The 25,812-nt window shown below is 37.1% G+C and overlaps 1 protein-coding gene across 4 annotated transcripts in view; it reads left to right on the top strand.

Annotated features, from left to right (window-relative positions):
* The window catches only part of TNPO1 (transportin 1), a 90,275-nt gene that overhangs the window by 12,109 nt on the left and 52,354 nt on the right, over positions 1–25,812 (top strand). For 3 of the 4 annotated variants that reach the window (XM_036310958.1, XM_036310960.1, XM_036310961.1), the window contains exons 2-3: positions 22,224–22,337; positions 24,842–24,917. In XM_036310958.1, coding sequence (XP_036166851.1) covers positions 22,224–22,337; positions 24,842–24,917 — 190 coding nt within the window. Of the gene's footprint in view, positions 1–21,934; positions 22,088–22,223; positions 22,338–24,841; positions 24,918–25,812 lie in introns of those variants that run through there. The other variant, XM_036310959.1, reaches the window with a different exon arrangement.

Here is a 25,812-nt window from a genome sequence, read left to right on the forward strand (position 1 = left end):
ACCAAATGAGTATAAGTGATTTGTACAGATTGCCCAGCTAGCTATTATTTCGTGCAGAGAACTAAGAAAAAAGAGTCCCAGATCTCTGACACTTCTTTTATACTGATTTTATTTTGGCTCTTCCTGGCACAGAAGACTTAAATATTTGTGGTCAGAGGCATTTTGTCCTAAAACCCTATGAAGTTACAATGCCATGTCTTCAAGAGTCTGCATTACCTCCCCAGATAACATCCTTCCCCTGGCCCTCCACCCCACCCCTCCCCAATTAATCAAAAATGAAACTGTAAAGGTAAGAGGTTTTTCTGGAGTCTTGTAAGCTCAGAATCGACAGTGGTATAATTGTTTAAGATTTAATGTAGGAATTTGATGGGGAAGCTTAAGTAAACAGTTGAAGCATATAAAGGAAAAGACTAAAAAACAGCTTTATTTTAATCTTCTATCTTAGTGGGTTAAAGGCTTTTGATGTTGGTACTTGCTGATCAGGTGCACAGAAAACAATTTTTATTTATAAAACAGAATCTACACAGTCACAAACCAGTTAGATTCTAGTAGAGCTTAAAAATTGCTCAGCAGCCCTGGCCGGTGTGACTCAGTGGCTAGAGTGTGGGCCCAGTCAGCGAGTTTGGGAGACAACCAATCAATGTGTCTCTCTCACATTGATGTTTCTCTCTCTCCTCTCTCTATCTCTCTCTTCCTCCCCCCTCCCTTCCACTCTCTCTGAAAATCAATGGAAAAAATATCCTCAGGTGAGGATTAACCAAAAAAAAAATTTGCTCAGCAGCTAGGGCAAAATTGCGATTTCAGGTAAAATTATCATTATACATCTCAAATGCTTTTGAGTCAGATTTATCAAATGCCTAACTGCATATTGAATTATTGAATTTAATACATAAAGAGAACTTAGAAATTTCCTAGTTCATCCCTCTCATTCCAGACTTTTATTGTATTTGTAGTTTTGCAGCTTTAAAATTCTGCATATACAAGTGCCTAAAAAATGTTTGCTTATTGATTTAATTTCTGGAGTTTCTTCCTTCTAGAATATGCATGCTACTCTTTTAAGAATGTATGATGACAAGTTGACTAGAAACTGTATTTTATTAACTGCCTATAATATGAATTAGTTACTGTATGAAAATTTTTAATTGAAATATCATTTCATGTGACTTTAGACAAAGATTTGCTTTCTGGGTCTCCAACTCTACTCCAGAAAAATGTTTAGAAAAATTTACTTTATAATGAATGAATTTATTTTTCTTTCTAAGAATCAATTCAGTGTCATGGAAATAGTGTGCACTTTTGAGGCGGTTCATTAGACTACGGTGGCGGGGGCCGAGGCAGAGGCAGTTAGGGGCAATCAGGCAGGCAGGGGAGCAGTCAGGGTGTGATCAGGCCGGAAGGAGAGCAGTTAGGGGGCGATCAGGCTGGTAAGGGAGCAGTTAGGGGCAATCAGGCCAGTGGGGGAGAGCCGTTAGGGAGATCAGGCCAGCGCGGCAGAGCAGTTAGGGATGATGAGGCCAGCGGGGCAGAGCAGTTAGGGGCAATCAGGCTGGCGGGAGAGAGCCGTTAGGGGGATCAGGCCAGCGGGGCAGAGCAGTTAGGGGTGATCAGGCCAGCGGGGCAGAGCAGTTAGGGGCAATCAGGCTGGCGGGAGAGAGCAGTCAGGGCGATCAGGCTGGCAGGGAAGCAGTTAGGGGCATCAGACAGACAGGCAAAGGCGGTTAGGGGCTACCAGGCAGGCAGGTGAGCGGTTAGGGGCTATCAGGAAGGCAGAGGGGTTAGAGGTGAACAGGCAGGCAGGCAGGCAGAGTGGTTAGGGGCAACCAGGAAAGCAGGCAGAGGGGTTAGGGGCGGTCAGGCAGGCAGGCAGAGGGTTAGGGGTGATTAGGCAAGCAGGCAGGTGAGCGGTTAGGTCAGCAGTCCTGGATTGCAAGTGGGAGTCCGACTGCTGGTTTCAGGCCTAAACTGACGGTCAGACATCCCCTAAGGGGTCCCGGATTGGAGAGGGTACAGGCTTGGCTGAGGGGGACACACACACACACACACACACACACACACACACACACTGTGCATAAAATCGTGCACCGGCTGTAGTAATTGTATAATCATAGATGGTATCTACCTCATAGACGGAATAGGCACACAAAGTATACCACTTGTTTCAAGTTAAGATAATTTGTAAGGATATATTGTCTTTCCACTCTTCTTAGTTATTATATTAGCTTCCTTAGTGAGAAAAATATATTTAGAAGAACCCAATGATAATGCTAACAGAATTTTTTTTATCTTACAAAGTTTTCATTTACTGTTTTATAAAAGTCTTAATGTTAAATTAAATGATTTATGAAGTATTTTCTTAAAATAAAAGGTAAAATAGTATATGATACAAATGATTGGTTAACAAAACAAAAAGTTCTAGAACTCTAACCTTTTTAGTTTAATATATGCTAAATAATAAATTATTTACAGTATGTGCATTTATTTTTACAGTCAGCATTTTCTTATACATTAATAATTTTTGCTTTAAATATTTATAGTTATGATTATTGAATCTATATAACTTCTTACTACAGAAGAACCATTGTAGAATTATTGTAGACCCTCTTTTCTAAGCTAAAATTTATTTTAATTTGCTGTTGGCTGTTACATTTTTCTGGGATTTTTTTTTCTAGTTCAACATATAATTTAACTGAGCTATTTAATGATTTTTTTCTTAAATGATATTTCTGGACTTAGGCATCCATGTTTTGAAAAATTAGGAAGTTAATAGGAGATGCTTGAAAAAATTTCAAGGTTATATGTTTAGTTATATAATAGATGTTTCCAAACAATTTTTCAAAATAGTTGTACTAATTTAGAAATCTTTTTTATATTAAAGAAAATTGTGATATTATTTTAAATTTTGTAGTGGTCTTACTGTGTCTGTATGTCTCTACTTGGTATTTTGTTTAAACATTTAAATGTCTTAGCAGTAATTTGTTATGATAACATTATTAAAAATTATTTTCAATGTGTGTCTTTGTCTCTCTCTCTCCCTCCCTCCCTCCCTCTCTCTCTCTTTCTCCTGCATGACCTCACCTTTCCCTACTCCTTCCCCTAGGCATGGTTTCCTTGCTTTTCTCTTTCTCAAGCTCCAAGGGCCCTTCTTTTGCTTCTGTAACTTGTTTCCTGAGCCCATTTCTTCTGTGGCTCACTTCTTCTACCTCTATGACTTTCTAAATAAACTTTCTTGTTTTTGAAAAAAAAATTATTTTCATACTTAACAGAGTATTAAAATCATAATGAAGAACATTAATCACAAGTGTAGAACCTAATAATTCCCATTATCTGAGCAAAAGTGAAACTTCTATTCTTTAATTTTTAGGACCGCCTTTCTCGTGACACTAGGTCTTTGGGATTATAAAATAACTTCTCTAATATAGTTCTGCTGCTTTGAGTCATTTTTTTTTCATTACTATAAAGATTTTTCTTTATTTTCAAAATTATCTTCATATCATTGTTCACTCATTTTAATAGTATAATCTGGGCAGAAGTTGCTACAAGTACATCAATTTTCTATAACTAAAACTTAAACCTTTAAGTATATAACCTGTAAGCACTTTGACCAAAAAAAACAACCCCAAAGTTAACTATATTTCATATCTTCTTATTGTCTGTAAAAGTACAGTAAAAAGGTGTAATTTAAACTATTTGATGATTCTGTCATTATTATGAATAGCAAGCATTGTACCATCCTATCTAATAATAGACAAACATGGTAATTGACCGTACCTTTGCTACACCTCCCATTGGCTAATCAGCATGATATGCAAATTAACCACCACCAAAGATGGTGGCTAATTTGCATACTGCAGGCAGGGCGGGACAGCACAAGCTGCCAGTGCGCCGCCATCCAGAGCAGGCCTGCTCCAGAAGCCCCAGAAGCCGGCCTGCCTTGCCGTCCCAGGAGCCCCAGAAGCCGCCTGATATGGTAGTAACTCTATCAGTAAGCACTCTGAAAGTCAGTGGCATAAATGCACCAATTAAAAGACAGATTATGAGGGTGAATCAAAAACAAAACCCACTTTAAATATAAAGACACATATAGATTAAAAGTACATGAATTAAGCTGCAGCCTGTTTTGCTCAGTGGATAGAGCATTAGCCCATGGACTGAAGGGTCCCAGGTTCGATTCCAGTCAAGGGCATGTACCTCAGTTGCTGGCTTGATCCCCAGTCCCTATCAAAGCATGTGCAGGTGGCAACCAATCAATGTGTCTCTCCCTTTCCCTTCACTCTCTCTAAAATTCAATGGAAAAATATCCTTGGATGAAGATTAACAAAAACAAAGTAAATGGATTAAGTAACATTAAAGAGATTATAAGAAAAATATATTCCAAATTTTGTTAGTTGTATAATGGTTATGTTTAAATTATTAACACCTAAGAAATTGGGTGAAGGGTACATATAATATGCTGTAGTATTTTATAGTTTTTTTTACATGTATGAGATTATTTCAAATTAAAATATTAAAAAATTAAAAATTAATAAAATATTAATTGAAATGTGTATGCATTACATGAAAAATCTCCTAATTGCTTCTAGCAGAATTTATTAAATTGTGCTAAAATTTACAAGGGTTCAATTAAAAAATATCTTAATTCTAAATGATATAATAGAAAATATATAATAGTGCAGTTATAAGCACTTATCTGAAAATAAAACTTTAAAGAAGTGAATTTAAAGAAGGGATTAGCCAAAGAAAATATATGCACATCCCATGGACACAGACAACAGTATGGTGATGGCCAGAGAGAAGTGGGGGGCAAGAGCTGGGTAGAGGGGCCAAAAGGGGGGAAATGGGGACATCCTATATAATAATAATAAAAGGCTAATATGCACATTGACTGAACGACAGAATGACCGGTTGCTATGATGAGCACTGGCCACCAGGGGGCAGACTCTCAATGCAGGAGCTGCCCCCTGGTGGTCAGTGCACTTCCATATGGGGAGTGCCACTCAGCCAGAAGCTGGCTCATGGCTGGCCAGCGCAGTGGTGGTGGCAGGAGCCTCTCCCACCTCCATGGCAGCACTAAGAATGTCCAACTAATGTTTTAGACCCGATCCCTTGGGGGCCTAAGCCTTTAGTTGGACATCCCCCAAGGGCTCCCTGGCTGCCAGAAGGATGTCTGACTGAAAGCTTAGGCCTGATCCCCCAGGGAGTGGGCCTAAGTTGACAGGTGGACATCCCCCAAGGGGTCCTGGACTGTGAATGAGCACAGGCCGGGCTGAGGGACCCCCCTACCCCCGAGTGCACAAATTTTTGTGCACCGGGCCTCTAGTCCTATATAATCAAAGTCTAATATGGTAAGTGACCAGTTGTCCATTCAGCCAATCAAAGCGTAATATGCTAATCATATGTTAAGGCCACTCAACCACTTGTTGTGATGTCCACTGACCACCAGGGGGCAGACACTCCGACTGGGTTGGTTAGCTTGCTGCTGGGGTCCAGCTGATCAGTACTGAGCAAGATGGACCGGACACACCCTGGAGCCCTCCTGCGGTCCCTCCCAGCTGAGAAACTTCCCATGTTCCTCCCTGGCCCTGATTGTGAGTGGTGGGTTCCCTCAGCCTGGCCTGTACCCTCTCGCAATCTGGGACCCCTTGGGAGATGTCAGAGAACCTGTTTTGGCCTAATCCCACAGGCCAGGCCAAGGGACCCCCCCCCCCACACACACACCGGTGCACGAATTCATGCACTGGGCCTCTAGTGATATAATAAATTCTCTACCCTACTTATGACTTCCCATGATTATACTATTGAAGATGTTTATCATTTCTTTTTCTTACAAAGGTAACATATCTACAATATTAAAGACAAAAGGACCCATAATCCCAACACTCTAATACACTGCTAGCTTTTTATTAATTTCAGTCTTTTTCATTTAATAATTCTGTCTTTATCTTATACGTAATTTTTACGTGTAGTTATCTTACATATAACTTTTTAAATAATTTTTTTCACTTTCTAATCATAAACATTTTCTAGTCATTATAAATTAATCGTTTTGTTTTTTTGAATGACTGCATGATAGCCCAACAGTTGAATGTTGTGTTATTTACACTTATGTTCATTGTTGTATTAGAAATAATCTTGGGATAAAATCTTTGAGATAATGCTTTTTTTTCTTAGGACTCTTAGGATACAGTTTAAGAAGTGTAATCATGAGAATAAAGGATATAGAAATGCATATGTCAATATAGATTGCTGAGTTGATTTCCAATAGGTTGTATTAGTTTATACTTCCATCAGTAATTTGTTAAAGTTGATTCATCATATCTTTAGCAGTGTAGTATATTATTGTTATAAAATTATCTTTGCTGATTGGTCTAACAACATTTCTTCGTTATTACATTTATTACTAGTAAGTTTCAGCATTTTTTTATGTTTGTTTACTGTTGTATTTCCTCTTGTGAATTTTTTTCATGTGTAATCTACTGGTTCTAAAATAGTTTTCCAGATAAAGTTATTAATGTATTATATTTTGTTATATTATCTAACTTTGTATTGTTATAATATGCTAGGAGCTCCCTTTTATATTTCTTCAAATAAAGAATATGTTTGTCCACCATACACATAAATAGTGGTGCCACCTGCATATGGATGATATGAGATGTTGTAGGTCTTTTGAGATGTGCTGTCTGAGTCTTGGGGAAACAATATTACCTGAAAGCTGGCACCATAGTGAAGATAAATTGCCACTGTTCCTACCTCTCCCACTGTTATAAAGGATTAATAAAATAATTATTGTATTTTCTCCCTTGGTGGCAGCAGGGGCAGTGATTGCAAATGCTTAGAACCAAAATAGTAAAGTTTGGAAAGGGGAAGGGAGAGGAGCAGTAAATGAGTAAAGAATTCTGTTGTCTATAAAGAGGGTGCCACTGAACTGGCAACTGGCTTTATTCTTGGTTTTCTCTATTCTTCCTACTCAGTTTATTCTCTACTCATCTGGGTATATTCATTATATACTCAGTATCTCTCAGAGACTTCTACATCAGCTCTCAAATTTACTCTGCTGTTCAATTTAAGGAAATTGATTTCCACGATATTCATCAGCACCCATTGTACCAACCCCATAGTTTCTAGAGAACTCCCTAAAATGTTCTGTTCCTTTCACTTAAAGTAAATACATTTTGGGAATTTTGTTATATATAATCACGTGATTATATATTTGAATAGTTTTAATATTTCTATTCCGATTTAGCTTTTTTGGTACCAAGGAACAGCAACTCATTCAGATTGTCTTAAAAGAAATAAGTAGGTTTATTGTAAGCCGTTTGTGGAAATAGCTATCAGGAAGCAAGGCAGCACCCAGGAGCAGTTACTCTAAATTCTGGTGGACCATGTAATCTTAGAGCTTCTTTGCTTTTCTCTGAGCTGATCCATTCTCCTCTCTGTTTGCTTACAATTTCTGCCTTTTTACTAATATACTTTTGTCTTGTACGTGGAATCTAATGATGGCCACCTACCTACTCCATCATGACTTTTTAGCTTCTGCTTTGAGGACTGGTAAGTGGTAAATGATCCTAGTACATCCTGTTCATATTTCCTAGAAAGGAAATCTAATTGGTTTAGCTAATCGTTTTGTGCCAGGATTCATCATATGGAGGGATTCATCATATCAGTGTATAATCCTGGTTTAATCAGTTGTGTTTAGGAAATGTGGTCCTGAGCACTACCTTGCCTTTAGACCCATCACTTAGACATGAGCTGTAGGCTACCCAGTTCCTTTTAGAAAAGGCATTTGTGTTTACTGCTAGATACCCATCAGAAAATCAGTGCACTATACAAAGAAAAGGGGGGGGGGGCCTCATAATATATAGTAGAACTGGATGTTCTATGTTTTTAAACAGGTAAATCAGATTCTTCTCCTTAGTTATTTTGTAATGTTGATTTCTAGGTCTTAATTTCCCCATTGATTTTACTTTTAATTTTTTTTTTTTTTTTTTTTTTTTTTTTTTTTTACTGAATTTATGGCATGGTACCTGGTATAAAAACAGATATATAGATCAATGGAACAGAATAGAGAGCTCAGAAATAAACCCACACCTTTATAGTCAATTAATATTTGACAAAGGAGGCAAAAACATACAATAGGATAAAGGTAGTCTGTTTAATAAATAGTGTTGGGAAAATTGGGTAGGTACACACACAAAATAAAATGACCACCCTCTTACACAACACACAAAAATAGACTCGAAATGGATTAAAGATTTAAATGTTAGAATCAAAACCATAAAAATCCTAGAAGAAAACATAGGAAGTAAAATCTTAGACATTTCTTGCAGTAATTTTTTTCCTGATATATCTTCTCGGGCAAGGAAAACAAAGGAAAAAATAAACAAATAGGACTACATCAAGCTAAAAAGCTTTTGTACAGCAAAGGAAACTATCAACAAAATGAAAAGATGACCCACTGAATGGGAGCACGTATTCACCAATACATCTGATAAGGGCTCAATATCCAAAATTTATAAGGAGCTTATAAAACTCAGCACTAAAAAAACAATCCAATTAAAAAATGGACAAAGGACCTGAATAGACACTTTTCCAAAGAAGACATACAGATAACCATAGACAGATGAAAGGATGCTCAACATCACTAATCATCAAAGAAATACAAATTAACACCACAATGAGCTATCACCTCATACCTGTTAGAATGGCTATCAATAAATCAACAAACAAGTGTTGGTGAGGTTGTGGAGAAAAGGAAACCTTCATGCACTGTTGTGGGCGTGCAGATTGGTACAGCCACTGTAGAAATCAGTATAGAGCTACCTTAAAAAATTAAACATAGAACTGCTTTATGACCCAGCAGCTCCACTTATGGGAATACTAGAAGCCCAGTGCACAAAATTACATGGCCCCGCCCACCCACTCTGGTCTTTGGCCATTACCACCTTAGGGCCACAGGCCTTTTATAATATAGATATCCAAAGAAACCCGAAACTAATTGGAAAGTATATATGCATTTGCAGTGTTATTTACAATAGCCACAATCTGGAAACAGTCCAAGTGCCCATCAGGTGACTGGATAAAAAAAGCTGTGGTACAGCTGGCCAGTGTGGCCCAGCGGTTGAGCATCGACCTGTGAACCAAGAGATCACCATTCAGTTTGATTCTTGATCAGGGAATCCCAGGCTGTGGGCTCAATCTCCAATGTGAGGCGTGCAGGAGGCAGCCAATCCATGATTCTCTCTCATCATTGATGTTTCTCTCCTTCTCCCTTCCCCTTCCTCTCTAAAATCAATAAAAATATACATTAAAAAAAATAGCTGTGGTACATTTACACAATGGAATGCTACTTAGCTGTAAAAAAAAGATGGAAATCCCCATTTACTTTAAGAGGATTGGATTGATGTTGTCCGATTCTATTTTCATTTTGAAGGTGGAGTATTATGATTGCTATTTTCTAAGTGCAGTTATAGTTTAAATTGATAAATTCCAACTTTATAGGATGGGGGGATGAATGGTGATTAGAACATGATATTCAGTTGGCTGGTAACTCAGTATCTTTGTGTTTTTAAAGGATATTTTATTGATTTTTAGAGAGAGAGGCAGGGAGAGAGAGAGAAACATTGATGTGAGAGCAGAACATTCATCAGCTGCCTCCTGCACTCCCCCACGGGGGATGGTGCCCGCAACCTGGGCATGTGCCCTGACCAGGAATCAAACCCTGACCTCCTGGTTCATAGATTGATGCTCAACCACTGAAACACACTTGCCGGTAAGGAGATGTTTTCTTATAAATTGAACACTTTCTTTGTATGCTAGATTAGTGTTATCCTTCAGGTCCAGCATAATCTCAGATTTCATTACCATCTCACATTTCATTTTAGGTTTTTGTTAATTTTTTTATGTCTCGATCTTGGTTGAGTCTCATTGTTTCTTTGTCATAGTAATAGAAAAACAGACTTGAACCTGGACAGAATATATGCTGTTTTTATACTAAACTGTTAGTTGTATAATATCTGTCAAAGAACATTATTTTCTGCTTTTTCCCATTTGTGGACTATAGAGAATTTACTTTATGGTATTCTTTTCCTATCTTTTTGTACATTATAAGGACTACACTTAGTCAAATACTTAGTTTTCACACTTGTAAAATGTTTACAGATTGTTACATTCATATCTGAATTAATATTTACCACTTGATTTCTGATTCTTTTCTTTGTTCCTCCTATTTGTTCCTCTTTTAATCTATTCCTTTAGAATAATCACCTTATTTAAATGACAGATCAAACAGCCCATTTTGTTGCATATTCTTTGATTATACAGCAACTAGAGGCTCAATAAACGGATTTGTGCACCAGTGGGTTCTCTCAGCCTAGCCTACGGGGATCAGGCTGAAACCAGCTTTCTGACATCCCCCAAGGGGTCCTGGATTGCAAGAGGGCACAGGCCAGGCCAAGGGACCCCACCGGTGCACGAATCTGTGCACTGGGCCTCTAGTATGCATATATAAGATCTTTGGTTAATCTTTTCTGCCCTCCCTCCTCCCCCCCTTCCCTCTGAGATTCATTAGTCTGTTCCTTGTTTCCATGCCTGTGGTTTCCACTCCTGCATTGAGCATCTGCCCCCTGGTAGTCATTGTGCATCATAGCTACCGGACAGTTGGCCAGTCACTTAGGCTTTTATATATATCTATATATCTATAGACATATCTATAGATATATATATATGTAGATATCTATAGATATGTCTATAGATATATAGATAGATAATTTATTCTTCATCTTAACTCTATCTGATTGTATAAACTGTTATCAGTAAATCTTGGTTTTAATGATAATTTCAGTTGTGGAGAGTGAAGTGTGAAGGGAATAAACATTAAGTACCTGATGAACAAAAATGGATCCAGAGACAAGGGGCAGGGGAGGAGGGGCAGTTAGAGATCAACCAAAGGACTTGTATGCATGCATATTAGCATAACCAATGGACACAGACACTGGGGTGGTGGAGGCATGCCCTCAGGGGTGGGAGTGGCTTGTGGGGGAGTCAATCGGGGGGAAAAGGAGACATATGTAATACTTTAAACAAGAAAAAAAGAGATAGGGGTCCAGTTTCATTCTTTTGCATGTGAAGATCCAGTTTTCCCAGCACCATTTATTGAAGAGACTGTTTTTTCCCCATTGAGTATTCTTGGCTCCTTTGTAAAATACTAGTTGACTGTATATGCAGAGGTTTATTTCTGGGCTTTCAATTCTGTTCCATTGTTTATGTGTCTTTTTTTTTAATGCCAGTACCATACTGTTTTTATTGCTATAGTTTAATAATATAGTTTGAAAACAGGAAGTGTTTTCTGCCTTTGTTCTTTTTCAGGATTGCTTATGTATTCATGGTCTTTTGCGTCCTATATGAATTGTAGAATTTTTTTTTCTATTTTTGTAAAAAAATGCGATTGGAATCTTCATAGGGGTTACATGGATGGCTTTGGGTAATATAGATATTTTAATATTCTTCGAATCCATTTTTCTATTTGTGTCTTCTTTAATTTCTTCCATCAATGTCTTATAGCTTTTAGTTTTCAGATCTTTCAACTCCATGGTTAAATTTATTCCTATGTATTGTATTCTTTTTTATGCTATTGTAAATATGATTGTGTTATTTATTTCTTTTTCAGGTAGTTTGTTGTTAGTGTATAGAAACACAACTGGTTTTTGTATCCTGCAACTTTACTAAATTCATTTATTAGTATTATAGAAGAGTATTTACGATTTTCTAAGTATGAGATCATGTCATCTGCAAATACAGACAATTTTACCTCTTCATTTCTGAGGTGGATGCCTTTTATTTATTTTTTCTTGTTTTAATGCTTTAGTTAGGAGTTGTAGTGCTTGAGTAGGAGTGGTGAGAATGGGCACCCTTATCTTGTTCTTGATTTAGAGAAAAAGGTTTCAATCTTTCTCTATTGAGTATGATACTACTTGGGGGTTTGTCATATATAGCCTTTATTGTGTTTCTTCTATACCAATTTGTTGAGAGGTTTTATCATGAATGAATAGAGTTTTGTCAAATACTTTTTCCGCATCTATTAAGATGATTTGTATCTTTCATTCTACTAATGTGATACGTCACATTGATTGATTTATAGATGAATCAATCTGGCATCCCAGAGATTAATCCCACTTGGTCATGGTGTGTGATCTTTATAATGTGCTGTTGAATTTGGTTTTCTAGTAATTTGTTGAGAAATTTTGCATCTATATCAAGGATACTAGTCTGTGGTGTTCTTCTAGCGTCCATTGTACCAGGGAAATGCTGGCCTCACAAATGAATTTGGAAGTGTTCCTTCCTCTTCAATTTTTTGTAAGAGTTTGAAAAAAATGATGTTTCCTGGCTGGTGTGGCTCAGTTGCTTGAACATCAGTCCGAGTGCAGAAGGGTTGCCTGTGTGATTCCTGGTCAGAGACATGCCCAGGTTCTCCCATATTTTTACTTTTTCCAAGTTTCCATTTGTAATAATTTAAGTGAAACTCCTTACTCAGCCTCTGTAAATTACAAAGTAAATGAACATTGCACTTAATAGCTCCTAATACATGCAGCCCTTACCGAGGTAGTACAAATTATGATGTGACTTTAAACAGTATGTCCTAATGTTTTGGTTTTCATCAAAGACATTTTTCTAGTGTTTTCATATAAATCAGTACAATCTGCATTGTATTCCTCTTTCTCCTATTTTCTGTCATTTCTAATGCAGCTAGAACACTGCTGCTCTTTAGAGTAAGGAACTAGTGAAAATTTCTTGGACCAGATTTATTAAGTCAATATAATGGATCTCGGGCTGGCTTTTAGAACTATGTGGAAGTTGTTTAAAGCTACCCATGCCTAGGTGCATAGGCCCCACTCCTATATTGAATCAGTGGGGGACATAGGGAACAGGCATCCTTTTTCTTCCCAGTAAGTATAATGTTCAGTCAGGGTTGAGAACCAGTGTTTCAAGTAGCTTGACATATGTGGAGAGTAAAATCAATTCTGATAGTTTAAAATGTCATAGAAATCAACAGAATTGATGTTTTGATGATTAAAATGATGTGATCAAAAGTTAAATATAGGAAGAATTGCTCTATGAGTCTTGTACTTTAGTTAAAAATGAAAAGCTTAGCCCGGCTGGCCTGGCTTATTGGTTGAGCATTGACCTGTGAACCAGGAGGTCACAGGTTTGATTCCTGGTCAGGGAACATGCCTGGGTTGCAGGCTTGATTCCCAGTAGGGGGTGTGCAGTAGGCAGCTAATCAGTGATTCTCTCTCATCAATGATGTTTCTCTCTCTCTCTCTCCCTCCCTCTCTCTTTCTCTCTGAAATCAATAAAAATATATATTTTAAAAAATGAAAAGCTTAAACTCTGAAAGGTACATTTTCATACTTGAACTTAAGATAACAGACACCAAGAGAGCTGTTGAATCTTGATGATGCATGGAATAGAAAGGAAAAGAAAAGTATACCCTGCACCAAAAATAGGAAAGTCTACCCAAGAAGTCTACCCAAGAGTTCTGTTACGGGCTAATCATGTGGAGATAACAGAATGAGAATAATGACAGCGCAGGTGCATCTGGAGTCAGGTGCATCATAACTTGAGTCCTGCCTTTGTCCATTACTATCTTGTGACCTTGGACACATTACTTAACTTTTTTTAAGCCTGTTCTTTTCTGTAAAATGGAGATAATAATAGTTTCTACTCATGGAATTAAATGATTTTGTGCATTTAGAGCAATTGGTATAATAATGCACATAGAAGCATTTCATAAATGATAACAGGGTTGCTGTTACTACCAGGCTCAGTCCAGACTTTGGAATCACACAGATTTGGTTTTGAATGCCCAATCTGCCATAAACTGGCTAAGCAAGCTACTTACCTCTCTGAACCTCAGTTAATATAAAATAGAGTTAATATCTACCCCCTAGTGCTGTTGTAAATATTAAATGAGCTGAAGTGTTTAGGAAGTACCTGGTTGTAGATTGGGTTGACCTTTGAGATTAACTTTTCCTTATCACCTGCTTTTCCTTATCACAAGTCTCTTTTTTTAATGTTTGTTTGTAAATTTTAGCATTTGAGTCACATGTTTAGTCATCATCATCTTCAACAGTCTTCCTGAAAGGGCATTCTGAGAATACATTTATTTAAATTTTCCTTAGTGCCGACATTCCTTTTTTTCTTTCTGTTAATCTCTCAGCTCTTAGATTACAATAAATTGTAATGCATAGAGGATTATAATTTTACCTCTTAGTGGTGATCTAGATAATCCGCCCTAATAAGTCAATCAAGGACAATTTAAAAACTCCTTTGTTCCCAGCATCTTATAACATCAGAGGGTCTGTATATTGTAGTCCCTGCCCCTTAATATAGTAAAGCTCATTTTCTCAAGTAGCCTGGGCTCAACAGTTGGTTTTGCTTTTTTCACTTTTCTTTTTGATTCTTTTCCTCTGATTACTTCATAGAATATCTTAAAGGACTTTCTAGTTCCACAGATAGCTATAATTTAACAAGCCTGTCAACATTTTGATTCTTTGACATTAAAAACCTCATATTTTAAAAGTAAGTAATCATCTGCCTTTAGACTGTCCCTTCTTTCCTAAACTTTGGTTTAAATTCTCATAAATCTTTTCTAAATAATTTTTAAATATATATATGTATATATGTATATATAATATATAAATATATATGTATGTTAATATATATACATATATATATATTTTATTGATTCCAGAGGGAGGATGGGAGAGGGAGAGATAGAAACAATCAGTGATGAGGATCATTGATTAGCTGCCTCCTGCACACCCCCTACTGGGGATTGAGCCCAAAACCGAGGCATGTGCCCTGACCAGGAATCAAACTGTTACCTGGTTCATGGGTCGATGCTCAACCATTGAACCACACCAGCTGGGCTACTAAATAATTTTAAATATATATCATATTCTTTTTAGCTCTTTGGATATCTCTAATTTTTTTTTCTTCCTTGTTTATTATAGCATCTTTTTGTACTTTGGAAGTCTACAGATCTGATTTATAGTCAACAAATGATTCAGCAAATCACTTAGGCTGTATTTTGATTTGTCTGCTTGTCAAATGAAGATAATACTTGCCTGTATTTACAACAAAGGGATGCTGTGAAGATTAGGTTTAGAATATTTGAACTCATTTACTCAGTGCTCTTGAAATATCTCATTATATTTTAACTTTATATACATACTGCTTTTAAGATCTATTATAATTTTTACAACAGTGAAATGTGATTTTTTTTTTTTTACTTTTCTCTTTTACCTCACTACAAAGGTGTCAAATATTTGTTATTTATTTAGCATACAAATGGTTTTATTTATTATTAGTTTCCCAGTTTACAGAAATTGAAAGGCAATATATATATCAGGAGCTTAGAGACTGGACTCTAGAGCCAGATTAGTTGGATTTTTGAATCATGACTGTCACTTACTATCTGCGTAACACTGAGCAAGTAATTTCTCTGTGCCTCAATTTACTTATCTGTAAAATGTAGTTAATATTAATTAGTTAACTTGTAACTAAATAAATTACTTAAATTACTAATTTAAGGAATAGTTAACATATCTAAGTACTTAGGATATTGCCTAGTACTCAAAAATATTAGCTATCATTATAATTGACAAAATAGTAGATCTATTTAAGTCCCTAATATTTAAATATCTAAACTTTTGGTTGTATTTTGGCTGTGGAACATGATAGCCTTTTCCCTCCCTAACAAACTAAAATTCTATTTTAAATGTATATTGGACAGTTAGATCTTCCTGTGGCTCTTCCTGCCCCTCCAGTGATTTCCTACATTGCAGCCTGATGGGTTTTTTTTAAACCATTTTTATTATTAAAAAATTTTGCTCATTATGAAAATTAATACACTATAGACGAGAATTAGATGAACCTCCTCTTTTTGGAAAACAATTTTTATCATAAAAATATTTTTCTCATTATGAAAATTAACATAACGCAGAACAAAATTAGATGAACCTCTTCTTCCCATGTCTACTTCCTAGGAGGAATAAGTATTTTCCTTATTTTTTTTAACCCTCGCCTTATTGATTTGAGACAAAGAGAAACATCGATGTAAGAGATAAACATTGATTGGTTGCCTCCCATATGTACCCCAACTGGGAATAGCACCTGAAACCTTTTTCATGTACAAATGTTGCTCCAACCAACTGAGCAGCTGGTTGGGGCTTCTTTTCCTTATTTTTATTTGATTATATATTTTATCAGTTTATAGTTATAACCCCCTTCACAACTTTTTTGTTAGCCTTAGGATAAAGCCTAATCCTCCTAGCATGGCCTATACAGCCGTGGGCAAACTACTGCCCGCGGGCCGGATATGGCCCGTTTGAAATGAATAAAACTCTTGAAAAAAAAGACTGTACCCTTTTATGTAATGATGTTTACTTTGAATTTATATTAGTTCACACAAACACTCCATCCATGCTTTTGTTCCGGCCCTCCGGTCCAGTTTAAGAACCCATTGTGGCCCTCAAGTCAAAAAGTTTGCCCACCCCTGGAGGTCTTCCTGGCCCCTGCCTTCCTCTCACTTTCACATTTTGGTAATTCCTGTTAGATCCCAGGTAAAAAGTCGCTTTCTTGAGAAATTCCTTCCTGACCTCCTCACTGGATTAGCATAATGTCCCCACAGCCTCTTGTGCTTTCCCTACCCTACTCCTTCTGCACTGAGGCAGTCTTTCTCTCTGGGTGTTGTCCTATTAATTAGAGGTGCTATTGTCATTTAGTGTGTGGGGCTGAAGGGTGTTAGATGTTCACCAGTAATAATTGTCTTAAGCACTGCATGACTTTTCAATGTCCCACTAGATCAGCGGTTCTCAACCTGTGGGTTGCCACCCCTTTGGGGGTCGAACGACCCTTTCACAGGGGTCGCCTAAGACCATTGGAAAACACATATATAATTACATATTGTTTTTGTGATTAATCACCATGTTTTAATTATGTTCAATTTGTAATAATGAAAATACGGTACATCCTGCATAGCAGATATTTACATTACAATTCATAACAGTAGCAAAATTACAGTTATGAGGTAGCAACAAAAATAATTTTATGGTTGGGGGTCACCACAACATGAGGAACTGTATTAAAGGGTCGCGACATTAGGAAGGTTGAGAGCCACTGCACTAGATGGTCACATGGATGAAAAAAAAACCCTATTTATAGCTATAGTCAGAACCTAGAGCCTAACACAATTTTACATTTGCACATGGAATGTTTTTTAGGATTTTTAATTAAATGCTGAGTTTTCCAGGCACAAAATTATTGAAGGAAGACTGTATCTTATTTTGTTTGGAACCCTACCAAGAGTTGTTCACCATTATGGAAAATCACATCACTGATGGCAACATTTATCACATTCATAGTGATTCACCATATAGGTGAAAACATCTGACTTCTCAGTAAATAGTTGTTTGAATTTGATTGAAATTAGGAAAAAAAAAAAAAAAAAAGCTCTGAACCAGATGAGGGAAAAGCACTTTTCTTTCCTGGCCAAATATATTTGCTTTCTTCTCTCTTCCTAGTGTACTTTATTCACATACTTCATTCATAGACAGCACATCTGTCTCTCTCACTAAAATGAGAACTTAGTGAGGGCAAAAATGGTATTTTACAGATCTTAGAATCTTCAGTGCTCACTAAGCAGATGGTAGTTGCTCAGCTTAATATTTACTTAGTTGAATTCATGGCAGTAACAATAGTATTTATTCAACAACTATTTATTGAGTCAGCCTGCCAGGCAAAGAAGGCAAAAGGACACTGTCGCTGCTTTCAAGGAACCCATTGCTAAAACTAAACCAATATGGCAGTTTCTAAGATGGAAAAAGCTATAAAGTATAGATCTGCAATGAAAAAAAACACTTTAGTCTTCTGGGGAGGTCCTGGAATAATGTCAGAGAAGATAAGTAGTATCTAGTATCAATCATAGTGCCAAGGAAGACTCCTAATAAATAGTTGGAAATTGAATAGATGAACATAACTATGAACAGCAAGAAGGAGTTTGCCAACTGGTCAAATTTAAAGAGGACATTCCAGATCAGCAATTCCTATTCAGATGCTCAGAGGTATAAAGGGTGCAGTTGATCTTGCTGCTGGAGCATAAAGTTGGAGGTTGACTGGTAAGAGACTAAAGTTGTCCCTGAAGGTGATGCACCAGATCATAAAAAGCCTCTTCCATGAATAGAAGTTAGATTTTATCTTGTAGGCATTAGAAACCATTGATGTAACAATTGAAACTGCTGTATTTGAAATCATACTGTATGCCAAGCAGGTACCTATAATCCTATTACAGAGTTGGTATGTTCTCATTTTATAGTTGGGGGACTGAGGCTCAGAGGGATTAACTGTCTAGGTTTTCACAGCTACTAAGTGGAAGAACTAGGATTTAAATTTTGTGGGTTGAATTCAGACCACCTGCCTGCTTTTTAAACTATATTTTACCACCCCTCAACAGGGAAGAAACTAGATGTTTTTACTTTTATAAACAAGTCTGGCATTGTTACCTCATATCATTCTCAACTCTAGATAATTTAGGGTTTTTTTATGTACATTTAAATTCTTCAATAGTTTGGGACTCTTAAGTTTTAGTCTTCTGAAAGCCCAAAATGATATCTTACAATAACTTACCTCTTCCAGGATACTTTTTATTCTGGTACCATCTTCTATCTAGATAGTTCAAAAACTGTCTTGGCTTATTGAATATATTTATTTGAGGGGGGGGGGGTGTCACCATTGAATGTTATGTACCTATCAGCATAATTTAAATACTCTAAAAGAGAAAAATTTGAAGTACTACTCCCCTGTTTTGAAACATTTAGACCTGTCTTCAACATGCAGAAAGAATAATTATTTTAAGAAAATCTAGTATTAATCTTGATATTCTATTAATTAATATATAGTTTACTATTTAAATTATTTCTGCCTCATAGTTCTGGTGTGCTTAGTTAGCTTAAAGTACTTCAGATATTATTTAAATAACCCTGTGATCTCCTAATTTTAAAGGTTATTAAAATGTGATAAGTTCCAGAGATAGAGGAGATAATAGTTGCACAACAATGAGAATGTACTGAATACCACTGAACTGTATAATTAAAATGGTTAAAATGCCAACTTTTATAATTAAGTATATTTTACCACAATAAAAAAAAGTATGGAAGTACAAAGTGGCCTGAGATCTCTTGTCAAGATATTACCAATCACATATTTTTGAGAGCCTTTATTCCAGATAACTTGGGTAAGGTGTGAGGGAACAGTTTATCTCAGTTCTCCTTATCCCATCATCATAGGCTGGTCATATTAAATGTTCTTAATACTAAGTTGTTTAAAAAGAAAAAGACTTCTATTTATTTGAGTGCAGGGATAAAGAAGGCAGGGTGGCAATGATATTGTGGGCAGTTATCCTCAGGATGGATATGGTGAAGATGCCTTTCGGGCTTGGTTGGTATTGACCCCTCGCTTTAGTTTATGGTTCAAACGGGAAACTAAGGAGTTAAGTAAGCTATCCAGATGTCACCTCCACAGGTTGATGTGCATACAGCAGCTCCAACTCATAACTGTGGCTCAGACTTTTAGGTTCCCCATCCACCCCCATTCCAGTATCAGGAGAAATTAAATTTTTAGCCATTAGATTCACACACAAAATTAGAAGAATGTGCTGGTGGATATATAGGAAACATTTATTATATTACTGATGAGTGTGAATTGCATAACTGTTTTTAGAAAGTAATCTGGTAATAACTTGGAAATTTTTAAGTACACATACTTTCGGCCTAATACTTCCACTGAGTTACCACTACTTTGTAGGGACATTAGTACAAGAATGTTTTTTGCTGTGTTCTTCATAGTGGCAAAAAAGTAGAAGCAACCCGGAAGCCAATCAACAAACGATTGAACAGATTATTTTCTATCAATTCCAAAGACCTATGTGATCTATTAAAATGTGAGTTAAATCTGTATGCATTGGCTTGTAATGATGGCCTTGCTATATTATTTGTTAAAAAAAAATTAGAGTTAATAGTGTAGTACAGCGATGGTGAACCTATGACACGCGTGTCAGAGGTGACACGCGAATCACTTTTTTGGTTGATTTTTCTTTGTTAAATGGCATTTAAATATAAAAAATAAATATCAAAAATATAAATCATTGTTTTACTATGGTTGCAAATATCAAAAAATTTCTATATGTGACACGGCACCAGAATTAAGTTAGGGTTTTTCAAAATGCTGATACGCCGAGCTCAAAAGGTTTGCCATCACCGGTGTAGTATGTAATATGATCTTTAAAAAAAACTACAACTATATGTATGTTTGAAATTAGAGAAAGGTGTGAAAATATTTTAAAAGTTTCTGAAGTAAAGAAAAGAGAAAGGGGAAAGCTCTATAATGATAGAAATTATAGAGATTACTTTGGGGTGAGTTGAGGACAGAATGAGTACAAAGAGAAACCTTGATACAGATAATATATATATATATATATATATATATATATATATATATATATCTTGATGTGGACATTGGTTACACGGGTGTGTTCACTTTATAAAAATCCACCTAGAATGCTTAAGATACAGGTTTATATACATATTATTCCAATCAAAAGTTTATTAAAAAATGGCAACAATACAATGGAATACTATTATTTTTTATAATACTTTAAATAATATATAAAGTTGGGCAAGAAACAGGACAATCTCATTCTAAAATATAACGAACATATAAACATACAAAATGAAGAATGGAATAAAAACACTACAATATTATTAATAGATATTATGTTCCGATGATCCCTTTTTGTTTTAGATACGGATAGTTTTGGGGGGTTGGGTTGTTTGGGAAGTCTGTAGAAGGTGTGAGCAAAGCTGGATTACAGGATATTAAACAGAAAATAAGGGTGAATAAGGAGAGAGGAAAAGGTTACTGGTAAAAGAAAAGAAAATAATGCTAGTGAGAGATGTAGTAATATCTTTTTTAACCCCTACTAGCAAGGTACTCCTAGGAAGGCACTAATTTCAGCTGTCAAACCATCACGGAGTAGTAGAGCCAAATAAAAAATCTTCTCCTTCAGCAGACTCAATTTGTTTTTTACAAATAATTTATGCTTTATACTTAAGTCTTGTTTTTGTTTAAGCATTTACTTTTAATGAAACTTTCATTGATATAGTAGTTTCAATTGATTATAACAGATGCAACTTGTATAAGAAACCTGTATTCTCCTCCTAATCTTTTGGTTAATTTGCTAAGATCTTCTTGTCCCATGGTTGCCACATGAGGCAAATAATACCTCCCCAATGAGAGAATCAAATAAGAATATATATGAAAATACTTTAATAAAATTAAACACTATCAATTGTAAATTTCAGTGTTTTTCTTGTTTTTCCTTCAGCCCAAAACCCTTAGTTGTGAAAAGTGGTTATTTCAGATGGAATTTATTTCACTTAATAAGACTTCAAAACTTGAACTTTATTTTAGGAAATAATGCATTTTGAAAATCAAGTTCTGCAGATGTAAATGCAACATTTAGTGTTTATTGAGGTGTGAGTTGTGATTGCAGTGCATTTTTAATATTTTAGACTATTAGTATTTGGTTTTGTATATCACATTGAAACGTAAACATTTTTATTTCTTCTCAGTACTGTTGAGCTGTCAGGGGAATTAGCCGTTTTTGTTTTTTTTCCTGTTTCAGTCAAACATTTTGCACCATGTTAACTTAAAGTGACTAATAACCAAATTTAGATCTCTTCAGGTGTTTCGCGGCGTGGGGGAGGGGGGGGAGGTTGATAAGGATTTGACTTCTAAATCAATAATCTGACGGAACTCGAGTTGGAGAGGGTTGAAGAAAACTGCGTGGCATTAGGACCCAGGGGCTCCCGCGAGCGGATCTGGGGCCAGATTGCAAATTCGCGGTGACTCAGTCTGGTCGGCTCCTTGCGCTCGGCGGCCGCGGCGGCTGGAGCAGCAGATATTGGCGGCCGAACTGCCAGGATCAGTTCCCCCGGGTTTCGCGGTCGGAGACTTCCTTCAGGCGCTCGGACAGGTCCGAGGCGTCTGGGGAGCGCAGGGGTCGTTCGGGCGGGGAGGAAGGGGTTGCTCGGCGCGGGAAGCCCTCGGGCCTGTGCATGGGGAGTAGTAACATTTGCTCCGTCTCTTCCTGTCTCTGGCTTTATTTGCAGCAAACCAAAATGGAGTATGAGTGGAAACCTGACGAGCAAGGACTTCAGCAAATCCTGCAGCTGCTGAAGGAGTCCCAGTCCCCAGACACCACCATCCAGAGAACCGTGCAACAAGTATCCTTTCCGAGGCCTCGCCGCCGCCCGCGCAGCTGGCCCCGCCGGGCCCGCTCCGGCGCGGGGTGGCTCTCGCCGCCCCTCCCCCTCCTCCCGCTCCCCAGATCCCTCCGCCCTCCGCCCGCCTGCGGGAGGCGGCCCGCCCGCCACCGCCGCTGCCCGGCCCGAGCCCCGCGCACGCGGCCCTTGTGCTTCGGTCCGGGCCGCCGACTTCCGGGCCGCTCGAGGCAGGGGCTCTGGGCCGCCGCCCACGATCGCGACCGGTGCGCCTGTCGAGCCGCCACGTCCCGGCCCGCCCACCGCTGGCTTGCGGGGGGGGGGGGGGGGGTTGGGGAGCTGCGCGGGCGGCGTGGCCCGGTGCGGACCCCGGCGGCCCGGCCCATACCACGCGCCTGGCCCGGTTGGGCCTGCGGGCTGAGCGAGAGGCCAGGTGGCGGGCGCTGCTTGAGCGGCGGGACTCCCGCCGAGCGACCGGCCAGCCCTGGGGTGGAGCTGGCGCGGGGTTTGAACTGCCGCCGTTCGGGGCCTGGGGTTACTTCCCGGCTCTCGGCCGAGAGGGCTGGAGGCGTAGACGTGGGGGCTTTCAGACCTGCCCCTGGGCTGTTCGTGCTAGCACCTGTTGCTGGCTCCCAAATGAGATTTTCTTTTTAAATCTTTGGCTCAAGGATGCCTGTTCAATTATCCAAGCCTTTATGGAGTTAGCTGGTGTAGCGGTCCTATTGCTAGAGGCGGAAAGGATTAGAGAAGAAGCAAAACCTGCCATGTGTGCTCAGTAGTGCCCTAAACTGTGGACCACGGTGAATTCTAATTGGAGCCAATAAAGGAAACAAATTCACTCACCTGATCATAAGTAAACTTTTTATCTGTTATTTTAAGACCAAAGAAGTTAATTTAAAAAAAAACAACTTGTCTATTTTTGCAAAAAAGCCTCTTGATGTTTATTGTTAAGCAGCAAAATTTACTAAATATGGAGTTTGGTAAGTAAGCTCCTTTAGTGTAGTTTGGGCTTAATTAAACTTAAAACAGTAAAGGAAATGTGTGTGTATACAATTACATCAAAAGAAAGCACAAGTTTCAAGGAAGTACTGCATTGCTGTAACTTCAAATCTTAGCTTCTTGGTTAATGTGCTGCTCATTTAAAAATGGAAGTCTGCTTGAGTTTTGTTTTTTTAGGCCATTTTATTTGAATACTGTTAATACCAAGGGAAGAATAGTAGTTTTGGGGTTTGTTGGAGCTTGTATCCTAAACCTTATTATGGCTTAAGTTAGCCAAGCCCTAAACCACATTGTAATTTCTAATACTGTATAGCACTGAATATCATACTTTAATACATATTTATTAAATACCTTTTATATGCCTGGTATTGTACTTGGGCTAACAATCAAATTTAAAGTTTATTCTGTGTACCTGGAGCATTGTTTGCCATCTATCCATCTACATAAGGAAAAAGGTAAATTTCAGTAGATAGAGGCGACCAGTTTTAAATACCCACACTATGTATTTTCAAAGTGCCTAGTGATGAACTTGTTCTTTTGTGTCTCTAGGAAAGACTGTATCAATGTGTTTGTTCTTTATTTTTTTTTTGTATAAGCTTGAGAGCTTTTTGAAAGGTCATTGTAATAATAGTATGTATAGATAGTGGCAGTTGTAAAAAAGTAAACCTTGTCAGGAAATATTTATGAAAAATTACTAGCCTATCAATATGCTCTTAGTCCTGGCCATTCACTAAGAAACGAAGTCAATAGGTTTTTCTAGGACAAATAAAGTAGTCAGTCACACCTTGGAATTTTTCTAGATAGTGATTTTCTAGTTTTACATTTTGACCACTAAATATTGAGGGTATTCCACTATGTAATAAATAGATAATACAGTGTACCTTGAGTTTGTATCATGCATTTAATTTTTTAATAAAGTTAGGTCCATTGAGTAAAAACACGAATATTTCTGTCTATTAAAACACAATTAAGGATGTTAGTAAAAAGTATAATAGAGATTAAAAGGGCTTGAAGACAAAACAGTATTATGCCATTGTTGACTGCCAACAGAATAAAATACCTGCATATTTGTACCACTGAAAATGTTAGATCCTGGAGGTGGTAAACAATTATAGCACTATTGCAGTGTAGTAATTTCATAACACTGACTTTATTTTATGTAATAAAATTGGACTGTAGGCTTGTGCATAAATGACATTTAATCTTAATGTTTGAACTCTGAAGAACAAATGAGTAATAAAAGCACTTTTCAAGTTAAAAATATTCTTAGTTGGGATTTTTAAAGTTCAAAGAAATTCTGTTATGAAAAAATAATTTTGCGATTTTGAGCATGCCGAAGATGGAACTTGGTTTATGTTGTATTGGGTATAATTGATATAAAATATTAAGTTTATTTCAGCCAAGGCTAGAAATACCACAAAAAAGGAATTCTTGATTTTACATTAAAAATATTTAATTTTTTTTCTTAGATTACATTGAGAAGTTTCCTTAACTACTGTTTGTTCTAGAAACTGGAACAACTCAATCAATATCCAGATTTTAACAACTACCTGATTTTTGTTCTGACAAAATTAAAATCTGAAGGTAAGTAGGGTCTATGTTAAAACTACAAAAAATGTCTGTAGGGCTTCTTAAAATATACTGGGAATTATTCATTTCAAAGGATTTCCTTTTGTAGCAACCACCTGCTTTAGAGATGTGAAATAATCAAAGAGATTTGAGTTAGTATACTACTCTAAGCATTTAGATGCTTATTAGTAAGCATTCACTTGTTAATTGAATGGTTTTATGACAATTCCCTCATTCTTTGCAAATGAAAGGAGTGTTGCAAAGTCCACTTTGGGATTTTGCTTCAGTCCTTGTACAATAATGGCATAAAGATTTATTCTTTATTCCTTTTAACACACAGAATGAATACAGAATTTACTAATTAATTTAATATATGTGTGTTTATAGAAAACAGTTGAAAGTACATATAACCAAAATGAAAAATCACTTATAATCCCATCACCCAGAGATAAGTAATTAATCTCTTGATTAATTCTGCCCTCCCTACCCTCTTTTATTTATTTAAATAAATTTTATTGATTTTTTACAGAGAGGAAGGGAGAGGGATAGAGAGTTAGAAACAGCTATGAGAGAGAAACATCGATCAGCCGCCTCCTGCACACCCCTGGGGATGTGCCCGCAACCAAGGTACATGCCCTTGGCCGGAATTGAACCTGGGACCTTTCAGTCCGCAGGCCGACGCTCTATCCATTGAGCCAAACCGGTTAGGGCTCTCTACCCTCTTTTAGATGGTTATACACTATTTTAAAAGTTTAATGAAAAAAAATGGGAACGTATTACTTATAGACACTTGTAACTTTTTAAAACCTTATAACATTATACATTAAATTAGTTTACTAACTATTCTATAAATCTTAAATTTAAATTACTTCTGTGACAATTTAAAGCCTGAAAACCTGTAAGATTTTTA

Source organism: Myotis myotis, unplaced genomic scaffold (assembly GCF_014108235.1).
Source record: "Myotis myotis isolate mMyoMyo1 unplaced genomic scaffold, mMyoMyo1.p scaffold_m19_p_5, whole genome shotgun sequence".
Lineage (NCBI taxonomy): Eukaryota > Metazoa > Chordata > Mammalia > Chiroptera > Vespertilionidae > Myotis > Myotis myotis.